We start from the raw sequence: 10,967 nt of genomic DNA on the forward strand, positions 1-10,967 counted from the left end.
TGCCCTGGAAACACAACAGGAAGTTAGAGAAGGGAAATCCCCTCTAAGGCCTCATTCACACTTGCAAAGAGTCTCACAATTTTCCCATTGAGACTCATGGGATGTGCTGCGAGCGAAAGGCGCTGTATATTACAATGGCAACCACCATCACCCGCAGATGTTCATAAGCCATTCGCAAGTAATCGCATAGGCTGTGATTGCCTGTGGATGACCGTATGTGAACGCAGACTGTTTGCACGCAGGCGCAATCATACCGCAGGTAATCACAGCCTGTGTGTTTACATGTGAACAACTGCGAACCCATTCACACCAATTGCGGTGCGTTCCAGAGCGGTAGCTGCTGGAAAGCACAGCAATCGCTCACCAAACTTCCCCCTTAGTTCTGGGGTGGGACGGGGCGTGTGGCGGTGCATTGAAATCAACGGCACCGCAGCCACGCAGTGCGATCGGACACGTGGCAAAACATTGCCTTTTATTCCGAATCACTGCAAACGCAAAAAATGCTGCATGCTCAATTTTTGCGTGTTTGCAGTGGACTGGAACCCAGGCAATGTTTTGCCACGCGTCTGATCGCACTGCGGTGCAGGGGAGGGGGGTGGGGTGTGTGGCTGCAGTGCCATTTATTTCAATGCACCGCCACGCCCCACCTGCCCCAAACGAAAGGGGAAGTTTTGTGATCGATTGCTGTGCGTTCCAGCAGCTACCGCTCTGGATTGCACTGCAATTGGTGTGAACAAGCCCTGCAGGCGGTGGCAGCTGCCATTGTATTATATAGCGCCTTCCGCAGCAGCATGAGTCCCACCGAGAACTACATGAGACTCTGTGATCCGGCTGCATTCGCAGGTGTGAATGGGGATTTCCCTTCTCTTCCTTTAACTTCCTGTGGTGTTTCCAGGACAGGAAGTGAGGGAAATCTCTCAAAAAAGACATAGACACCAAAAAAAAACCTAAGGCTTTAGATAGCTGTCATTGGAGCAGGTGCCTCTATTTGAAGAATTCCCCTCAGTAACATTTTGTATTCCTATCACTTTGAGGCCTGGCGACAATCGGGGTAAATAGAGAAATAGCACCTCAAACCTCACAGGAGTTTCAACATTGCCCAACTCTTCCTAAAAACAAAGGTTTGGCTTTAGATATACTTTATATGGTTGCATGTGTTTGAAATAGGAATTAGGAAACATGCTCACAGGATGCTACAGGAGTGTGAAATAACGACAGCAGGACAGCTATGACACCACCCCGCAGGACGGTCATGGCACCACCCTAAATAGAAGTCTACAGTAGCACAGAGGACTCTATGTAAATAAATTACTCTACAGCTTCCTGTTGCTGCAGTAAATGTATATTGTATCACGTATTGCACTTGGATGTCTCATCTCTACCCTCTGACTCATGATGAGAATTCTGATCTAAGGTCACTGGAATTTAATATTTACAATGTTCTCTGAAAGTATTATTTTAGATAATGCGATATGTGGTGCAGCTTCCTGACAAGCGGCCAGTTCATTGTATCTACAGTTCGTGTTATCTGCGACAATACGTTCTTCATGATATTATACATATCATAATCATATATCACTGCAATGAGAAACAAAAATAACATTGTTCCCAAAAAGAACAGGAAATCAATAACATTTCATTTTACCTCTCATAAGAGTGAGGGTCATTTTGTAAATAAAATGGAAATATTTTCCCAATTTCATAGAAGTTGGAAGAATTGTTTTGAAGAATTGTAGCTCAAAAGCCTAAGCGCTACAACACTCAACAGGAGGAACCCTATGGGTTTCCATGGCCCCTGTTCACATGTAAGCATTCTGTCGCTTGTAGCAATACGCCTGTAGCTCGGCGTGTTTTGGGGGCAATAGACTTCAATGGGAGCAACTGAAAATGCATTTTTTTTTTGTCTTAAAAAGTAGCTTTTCATTGGCTCAAAATATTATTATTATTATTATCATCAGAAACGTGCAAAAATGCCTGTACAAACACTCCAAAAAAGCCTGAAAAAACACCGGACCATGCCCAACTGAAGCCTCATGTTTTCTCTATAACTAAATCTGACCAGACCAGCTTAGCAATTTAATAAAGCATTTGCGGCATTTTTGTGGCATTATTTATTTATTACAGTTATTTATATAGCGCCGACAATTTATGCAGCGCTTTACATAGTTGCACAGTCCCTACCCTCAGAAAAGTGGATGTGATTAAGACCTCCTCCATGCTGAAGTAAATTGTATCGCACAGCTGGCCATATACTGTTATATTTTTTTTTGTTCAACCTGCGGTCTTAACAAAAAAAATGTAACAGATTCCTGCATCCATAGGGACCGCAGCCAATTGGCTGTCACTGTTCACCGGAACATTTTCCATCCGGTTCCTTTGATGTTCTGATCGAAAAAGATGCTGTAGCAAATTATTATTTGTACGGTATAGGTTGTACTCTATAAAATGATAAATATATGGTATTAACTGGCTGATGGGAAAGAAATTGCTTAAGAAAGGTTGCATAAGGTAGCGCACATTGCACACAATGTAAATGATGTGCGGCCTTCAATGTCACATGTTCTGCTTTCATAATGCCAGCTTTAGTATTGTGCCGTAGAACATTTTGCAGCAGATCCATATACACCTTACCAATGGTTACATGAATTGTTTGTGGCACAGGCGGGAGACGGATTTCTAATGAGTGGCTATGACACTCTTTATGTATTCTATCTAGTGTATATGTTTTCCTCTGAAAAGGGCAACAAATACTTTGAAATTCATTCAAATGGATTCATCTTGCAGCCTCCAGTTTGCCGCACTCTGCTTCCCCAAACTTCCAGTGATGGAGCGTGCGCTTACAGCTTCACCGAAAGTGCCCTAGTCCCTCTCCTTGGAACTACTCATCCAATCATTTTATGCACCACCGCTCATGTACACCCCCATCTAGTCCTCTCTGGCTGCTTGTTCATGCTAATACAGTCACGTGGTCCCTCTCCTGGGAATGCGCACACAAGGGTAGCCCTAGAGAAACCCAGAAGAGAAGGGAAAAAGGGAAACCTGAGGCAGTGATCTTCGGACCTTAAAGCGGATCTTCACCCATAAACACTAACATCTTTTCACCTAACCCCTCTTATACAATAAAAAAAAATAATTTAAATGTTTTTCTTTTTTACATTTACTTCCTGTAAGCTTGCCTTGGAGAGGATGGCGTACTCAATCACCCATCACCTCCTACGATGGCTACATCACACATCCCAGGGGGCATTTAGTGATGTGTTGCACGTGCACAGACACACTGCAGGTCTCTGCCATTTCTCATAGACCTGCCAAAGACCACCGGTGTTTCTGCACTTGTGCAGCATATTACTAACATGTAAAGCACAGCACTTTACAATAAAAGGAGGACATTGCAGTTAGAATTCAATTAAAGACAAGATGGTTAGGGAGCTTACAATCTAAAAGGATTGTATAGGAGAATGTAAGACCAACTGGATTGATTACTCTCGTCAATATGAAAGGTCTGGACTGCTTGCTCTGCTGCATTTTAAAAGAAAAATAAAGATTTTATGAATACCTACGATGTTATTTATACTGTATATGCCAAAGGGCTTCTAATACAAAAGGTTGAGAGGAAGACCCATTGATGCAAAGAACCATTCACATGTGTTTTATATTCATTCTACAAAGGATGCGGGCGCAATTCACAAGAAGTACACATCAGCACTAGAATAGGATTTTGCAGAGGTTGGCATGCTTCATCCGTTGTCCTATCACAGGCTGAGAGAGAGGCTTGACCCCCCCCCCAAGTCATCCCTTTCTAGAGCCTACACAATTACAACCTCCTTACATCAGCTGCATGCTGCAGGGACATAATGCAGTGGGGGCTGTGTGCCTGAGCAATTCACCATCCTTATAGAATTCTGTTGAATGGACCATTGACCATCCAGCAGCTGCTGTATATGGCATTGTTGGTCTCCGTAGCTAGCAATAGTTGAACAAGTTTTTATTGGCAAAGGAGATGATTTGATGCTTTACTGCACACTTTAGGCAACTATGAGCTGCTTGCCATAGACAATTGCAAAACCCCATGGACATGCCTATAGAGGACTCACATTTATATTGAGAATAAATATGAGAAAGGTTTAATTCAGCTTCAGAGGCATAGGAACAAAAAACACATCAGACGCAGCTGCAACTTGACCTTTGAGTAAAATTTCCATAAAGAAGAGCACACTAAGCAGATAGAAGACCACCCATCCCCCAATGGTAATTGCTGCAGTGCGCAGGGATAGGTCCCCACGTATATATCCTATGCACTTGGTCACATGATCTGATCAGTGATGTCACATGACTAGTTGTAGTGAAAACATAGGGAATCGTTCAAGTTCAAGTCATCAGCTGCTCTCCAACGCAGCTCTGTCATGGCCGATCGTCCAGGTACAGCACCTCTCCACCCAGCATGCTTTGCTCTGCTCTCTATAGCTGTAGCTGGGCCATTATTGTTGCACATTGTAACCAGTTTTAAGCAACAACCATGCTTGCTTGGTCACTAAAGATACCTGTATGAGCTTAACAGTGAAATAAAAATAGATAGATAGATAGATAGATAGATAGATAGATAGATAGATAGATAGATAGATAGATAGATAGATATCTAATATCTGAAGGCACATCACTAAGGGCACCTCGGTATAGTTCTCCTGTCGACTAAATGTCATATATTAAACAAGAACAAACTCTCCAAAATAGGCTAAACTGGGCATCCTGAGGTTGCAGCTTGAGTATAGTTGCTTCCAAATATCTGCTATATGACCTCATCTATAGAGAAGGCACAGTGATGGAGAATATGGAACCTACAGGCTGTGGTAAGCTTTTTCAAAAATAATTAAATTAACAACAAGATACCTGAAGCCTCTGATAGAAGCGGCTATACACTGACTCAAAACCAACACTCTAGTTCCAAGGGCATAGAGCAAGGTAGGCAACCCCATATCCAAGGTTGCCTACCCCGAGCATAAAGAATGAGCCTATTCAGCTCCATTGCTAGTGAAGACACAGTCCTGTAATTAGTATGGAGCTGGAGAGTCAGGGGAATGGTAGCTGCTATCAGAGGCTTCTTCTGAGGCAGGTATGTATCATGGGCTGCTGATCTATGAAAAATGGATTAAACAAAAAGTGGTGCTAGGCTGAAGCACTGATGTATTAAATACTGAACTGCATCTGCCTAAGGCGTTACATAAATGACATTACCAGAATGAACATAACATTACTGCCAGGCACTTAGGATTCAGGCACGTATTGAATGTTGGCTGTCTTGAGTGCGCCTTCTGAAGAAATTCAGTGGAAATTCCTCCTGAGCTGGGAATTAGCATCTGCTCCAAACAAATCAGATCCATTGCTTCATTTCCAAATGCAGCTGAATAAAGAGTGTCCACAGCAACCCTTTATAACACTGCTCTAGTTTTCATACAACTCAAAGATGTGCAAGAAGCTTGATGTTGTGTATTGGATTCAACTTTCTCCATTCCCACTCTGTATGCCTGCCTTGGGGAAAAGCTTGGAATTAGAATTACAATATGAACTAGTTTGGTTACTTTCCAGAGTTAGGTATCGGTCTCCAACCAGTTTCTCAAGCTCTCTTATACATTGGCAGCTTAACCACTTCTCATCCAGAATTGGCAGAAGTCATTCATTTTCCTGATGCAGCTCTTCCTGCATTGTTTTTATTTGTAGACAAAAGACTGTTTGCACAGGTTTTAATGAGTCATCGCAGATAAATCAACTCAATTCCCAGCAAGGAAATTCCGTTTCCTCTGACCAAACTGCACGAGATCAGTGGGCAGGGGGCATCACACAGCTTCTACATTAGAAGGTAGTTGCGATAATGTTGGAATGTTTACAATTTGCATTTCTTATCCTTGCAGGAATTTGAAGCACCTACTTCTGACATTGCAAACATGGAATCCGGAATTTCAGATGGTCAGTTTTCAAAACTTTGCTCTAAACTGTAACATGATATGTCACCATCCAATTGTGATCACATCTGTCACGACTTCCAATTTTTAAAGATTAATTTCTAAGGTCCCTTGTTGAACTGACATAACTAAAATTGTACTGCACAGATATGTCTCATATGAAGAACAAGCCTCATGCTATGGCCAGTTTTTAATTTCAGTAATTTCCAGCACTTTAATCTTGTGTGGTTTGTGCAACTTAGGCAAGTTCGATACTTTCCTTTTACAGTAACACAGATTCCTTCATTTAGTGGTGGATTCCAATAAGTTCCTAGGCTAGTGATATAACCCTATCTGTATTTTGGGCACGACCCAGGGTTTTCTCCCCGTAGAGGCTCAGGTCCTAACAAAGATTCCTGCATTTCCTGCAGGATTCCAAGAAGTTCCTAGGCTACCAAAGTGATATAACCCTATCTATATTTTGGGTATGACCCAGAGTCTACTCTTAGTAGATGGGCAGGTCCCAACAGAGATTCCTGCATTTTCTGGTGGATTCTAAGAAGTTCCTAGGAGAGCAAGGTTATATAACCCTATTTGTATTTTGGGTATGCCCCAGGGACTTCTCCTAGTAGTTGTACAGGTCTTAACACAGATTACCACATTTCCCAGCAAATTCCAAGAAGTTCCTAGGGTAGGAGGGTGATATAACCTTATCTGTATTTTAAGTATGCCCCAGGGTCTTCCCTAGTAGATACACAGGTCCCAAAGAAGCCTCCCAGGGGACATCTTAAAATACATATTGTTTGCCATTGAAATGTTATCAAAGCCCGGGTACAACAACAATACCATGTTGCTTCCATTGGTTGAATTACTCTTCAGCTTCTTGTGTGCCTTTGAAACCCCGACAATGATGCTTCTGAAAAGGATTTTCCAATTCCAATAAAGTAACAACCATTACAACAAAGATGTTACTCTTGCTTCTGGACCTTTCATTCATTATTCACATAAGAGAGAGCACCATTACGTGGAATAAAAATGTCCCATGCATAACTTTGCAATAGGGCAGCAAGGTCAAGAAAAAAATGCCTCAGAGACCCACGACCAAAATAGTTTTCCATAGACTTAACACTGGTATCATTTTAATTGCAAAGATTAGTACTAAAAAACATTGGACGGTTCTAAGAACTGGGACAAAAACCTTTGACAGTCCCTGGAAATCAATAAGGCTGGGTTCACACCTAGGCGTATTGAATATGCGCGTTTGACGCGCGTTTCGTGGTGCGCGTTTGTACTGCGATTCGAGGTAAAAAAGCGTGCGACAAACACGCGTTTCCGAGGGCTACTTGTCTGTATCCCAATGGAAACGCGCAACAAAAAAGCCCCAAAGACGCTCCTGTACTTCTTTGGGCGTAGGGCGTTTTGTAGCGCGTTCATACGGCCTGTAATACGCCCAGGTGTGAACCATACCCTTAGGAAATAATGGGATTTCGGTGTTTGAGCGTTTTGCAGAGCGTTCGAACGCGCTACAAAACGCCCAGGTGTAAACCAGGCCTAACTGTGGATATTTTGTTGTTACAATAAGTCTTACAGCAACAAAATACAAATCCCATTATGTCTGGCTGAGAGGGCTTTCTGGAGCTTGTAGTTCCGCAGCAGATGGAGAGTTGTACAATATAAGGACACCCAATCATCTATTAAATAGCCTGCTTAATTGCTCTCCTAATAACACATGCCGCTTCCATAAATCTTTTTCTAGCTTCTTTGTGCTTTATTATGCTTGAAAGGTCATCACTCGGCCCTCAAGGTTAAACCATTTAAAAGGCATCCTCATCCCTGACATAGCTCCCTATGGAAATTCTCCTAGAAATGCCCTAGCAACTTTCATTATCAGTCCTCAACACAGACCGCCATCCAACAAACCAAATTAATGCACCATAGATAGGAGTAATTTAACTGGGCAGTGAGATAGACAAAATACACACGAACATCATGGGGAACTTGAAAGATGCATGTTGTTAGTAACATAATGAAAGCACATCTAAAATGCAATACAGGTGCCTGATGGAAACCAAACTCAATAGCAAGCAATCAAGTTCATGGTTGAATCCCCGAAACAGCAGTGTGGAAATCAAATTTGAAACTGGCTGCTATGGAATAGAGCTTAATTCTTTGCCCCCCCCCACCCCCCTTCCCATTTCTGTACCCTGTTATATGGCCTAGACATGAAAGCTCGATGTGAACTTCATATATCTGACAAGCCACTGGACAGAGATTACTTTCCCGTGAAGTGTTACAGAAGTGAACACGTCAAGTCCCATGATCCGAACCTAGCTCATCAAGGTGTAATGGTCCAATAAAGATGTCACAATGACCTTGCAGCTACAATACTCTGGAGAAATGAATAGAGTCCACTGGTAAGAATCACAGATGTGCTTATGCTACAAAGAAACATCTATATAAGAAATGGCAAAGATATTAAGATCAGCTTTACAGCAACTTCTGATGCAGACAATAGTTCATGGGAATAAATGATATCAGGATCGCTCATATCCAGTTTCCGTAGTGCAAAACAAACTTCCTGCTTCAGCTGGACTTTTTCTTTTCCATTTTGTCATGACTGTAATTTAGAGAGGATGAAACAAAGCATGTGATAATAGGGGAAGTCGCAGCCAAGGTAAAGATGGCTGCGATGCTACATGCTACCTTGCTGTGTGAGTATTGCTATATGACGAGTGTTAGCCTTGAGTACAAGTACTAGTAGAGTATTCAGCTAGTACTCCAGCTCTCTCAGTGCATGGATCAGCCTCACTTTTCCATGTGGCCATTGTAAAGATATCTAAGAGGCACGAAACTGTCCTACTGACTGATGTAATCATGCCGAGGAGCATCTGCAAAGACGTTACAGAAATGACATTACAGGACGAACATAAAATTACTGGCAAGCCCCAAGTCCCGGCTGTCTAAGTCTCACAAAGAAATTCCCTGGAATTTCATACTCTGGATTTCGCTGCCCCATGTCATACTATCCAGGGGAAGCGTGTGGGTCCCTGCTAACCTGATTGTCCCTTCCTGTCCCCAGACTGACACGTGGAACAGCTTCATAGCAAGGTGGCCCCGTAGTGGCTGGGAGTCTACAGTCCCCGACTTTCACTATAAAATACTATAATATAGTACTAACAGATCAGAATACATCATTATTGTAAAAAGGGCATTTACACAAATCGTATACTGGAATAAGTCATAACCTTTGAGACTTTATTTTAACTTATTAAACTAAAATTAATTTAACAGTTGTAAGATAAAATGAAGAAATTGCTACTCAATAAAAGAGAGGAGATGAAGGAAAAAGAAGGGGAGGCGAGTGATAGAGGGAGCGGGAAGGATAAAGGGGGAAGAGAGAGAGAGAAGGAAAGAGAAAGAAGAGGGAGGAGAGAAGGATAAAGGGGGAGAGATGAACCTAGAGAGAGGGGGGAGAAGAGAGAGAGAGAGAGAGAGAGAAGGATGAAGGGGGGAAGAGAGGAGAGAGGGAAGGATAAAGAGAGAGAGGGGGAGAAGAGTGAAATTGGAAAAAAGAGCAAAGAGAGAAAAGGACAGAGGAGGGGAGAGTAGGATAGATAGAGGGAGAGAGAAGGATAAAGGGGGCGGGGGGGAGAAAAGGATAGAGAGAGAGAGAGAGAGAGAGAGGGAAGAACAGAGAGGGAGAGAGAAAGAGAAAGGGGGAGAAAGAGAGAAGGGTAGAGTGGGGAAGAGAAGGATATAGAGAAGAAGAAGAGGAGAGAGGGAGAAGAGGAGAGAGGGAGAAGAGGAGAGAGGGAAAGAGAAAAAAAAAAAGAAGGATAGAAGGGGCAGAAAGAGAAGGGTGGAGGGAGAGAGGAGAGAGAGAATGATAACAGAAAGGTGAAGGAGAGGAGGGGAGAGAAGCATAGATTGAGGAGAGAGAAGGATGGAGAAAGGGGGAGAAGAAAGACAGAGGAAGGAGATAGGAAACAGAGATAGGTGATAGATGAGAGAGAGAGAGACTACTGTATGAGGTTTTGAGTTGAGAGAGAGAGAACTGGGATATATGATCTGTATCTTCCGATTCACAGAAGAGTGAATATAGACCGACAGATATACATGGAGGGAGACCTCGGACGGGTCAGGTACATGCTTTCACTCACTCACCTTTTGTACTTGGTCATGGTTGAGCTCGGTGAAGAAGTATGCCAGCAGATGAGATGCTATCATGACTACAATGAATGAATCGGATCACCTGTGATCACACCCGATGAAACTTTGCCCCGTGCAGTCTCTGGTAATGTCCTCCTGTAGCTGTGCCGGCTTTTTCTCTGACTTGTCTTCTCTGTTACAATGCGCTCCATTCAGTGATGTCTGCCTGCCAAGCCCCCAGTGACGTCACCGCCTCCCGGATTAACCCGTTCCCCGCCGAGAGCACGTTCTCCGCATCACCACCATCCTCTTCTCGTATTTCTCTGCTCTGACTCACAGCCATGTCAATGTCATGTATGTGACCGGCGTGTACAGGGCAATGGAGGAAGAAGAGATATATGGAGGGGACGATGCATTTAGTGTGATACTTTTTATATATTCATTATTATTTTGTAACATTAGAACATCGGGATGAGCTGCAGGAAACGTATTTGTTTATTTGAACAATAGGTTCAATTTACAAGGAAGGATAGTATTTTTTATTTCGGTCATGTGACTGTAATTCTCAAATCTTATTGGACGCTACGGAATACATCTTTCACTTTTGTGAACTCTGTATATCTTTTTTATTGTGTTCAGGTAACTTTGTGAATTGAGCTTATCGCAGATAATTGATGTTAGCGTCAACACTTCATCTATGGAGATGCCTGCATCGTGAGGGGGGGTCATCATTCTTATACGGAGCCGCCATTGCTATGGTGATGATGGGGGTCAGCCCGCTAAGAACAGCGATGGCAGATAACATGCGATGTGGACGGGTTAGGATGCAAAGGAACCGGCACGGCAAGCTATTGGCTTAGGAAAGGGGTATGTGAGAGGCAG

The 10,967-nt window shown here is 42.9% G+C and overlaps 1 protein-coding gene across 2 annotated transcripts in view; it reads right to left on the minus strand.

Annotated features, from left to right (window-relative positions):
- LOC108788971 (hexokinase-2) overlaps window positions 1–10,163 on the minus strand; it is a 46,940-nt gene extending 36,777 nt beyond the window's left edge. For both annotated transcript variants that reach the window (XM_018558883.1, XM_018558882.1), the window contains exon 1: window positions 10,101–10,163. In XM_018558883.1, coding sequence (XP_018414385.1) covers window positions 10,101–10,163 — 63 coding nt within the window. The remainder of the gene's footprint in view (window positions 1–10,100) is intronic.
- Between the last annotated feature and the right edge of the window lie 804 nt (window positions 10,164–10,967).

This window comes from Nanorana parkeri, unplaced genomic scaffold (assembly GCF_000935625.1).
Source record: "Nanorana parkeri isolate BGI_ZX_2015 unplaced genomic scaffold, ASM93562v1 scaffold365, whole genome shotgun sequence".
NCBI classification, from domain to species: Eukaryota; Metazoa; Chordata; class Amphibia; order Anura; family Dicroglossidae; genus Nanorana; species Nanorana parkeri.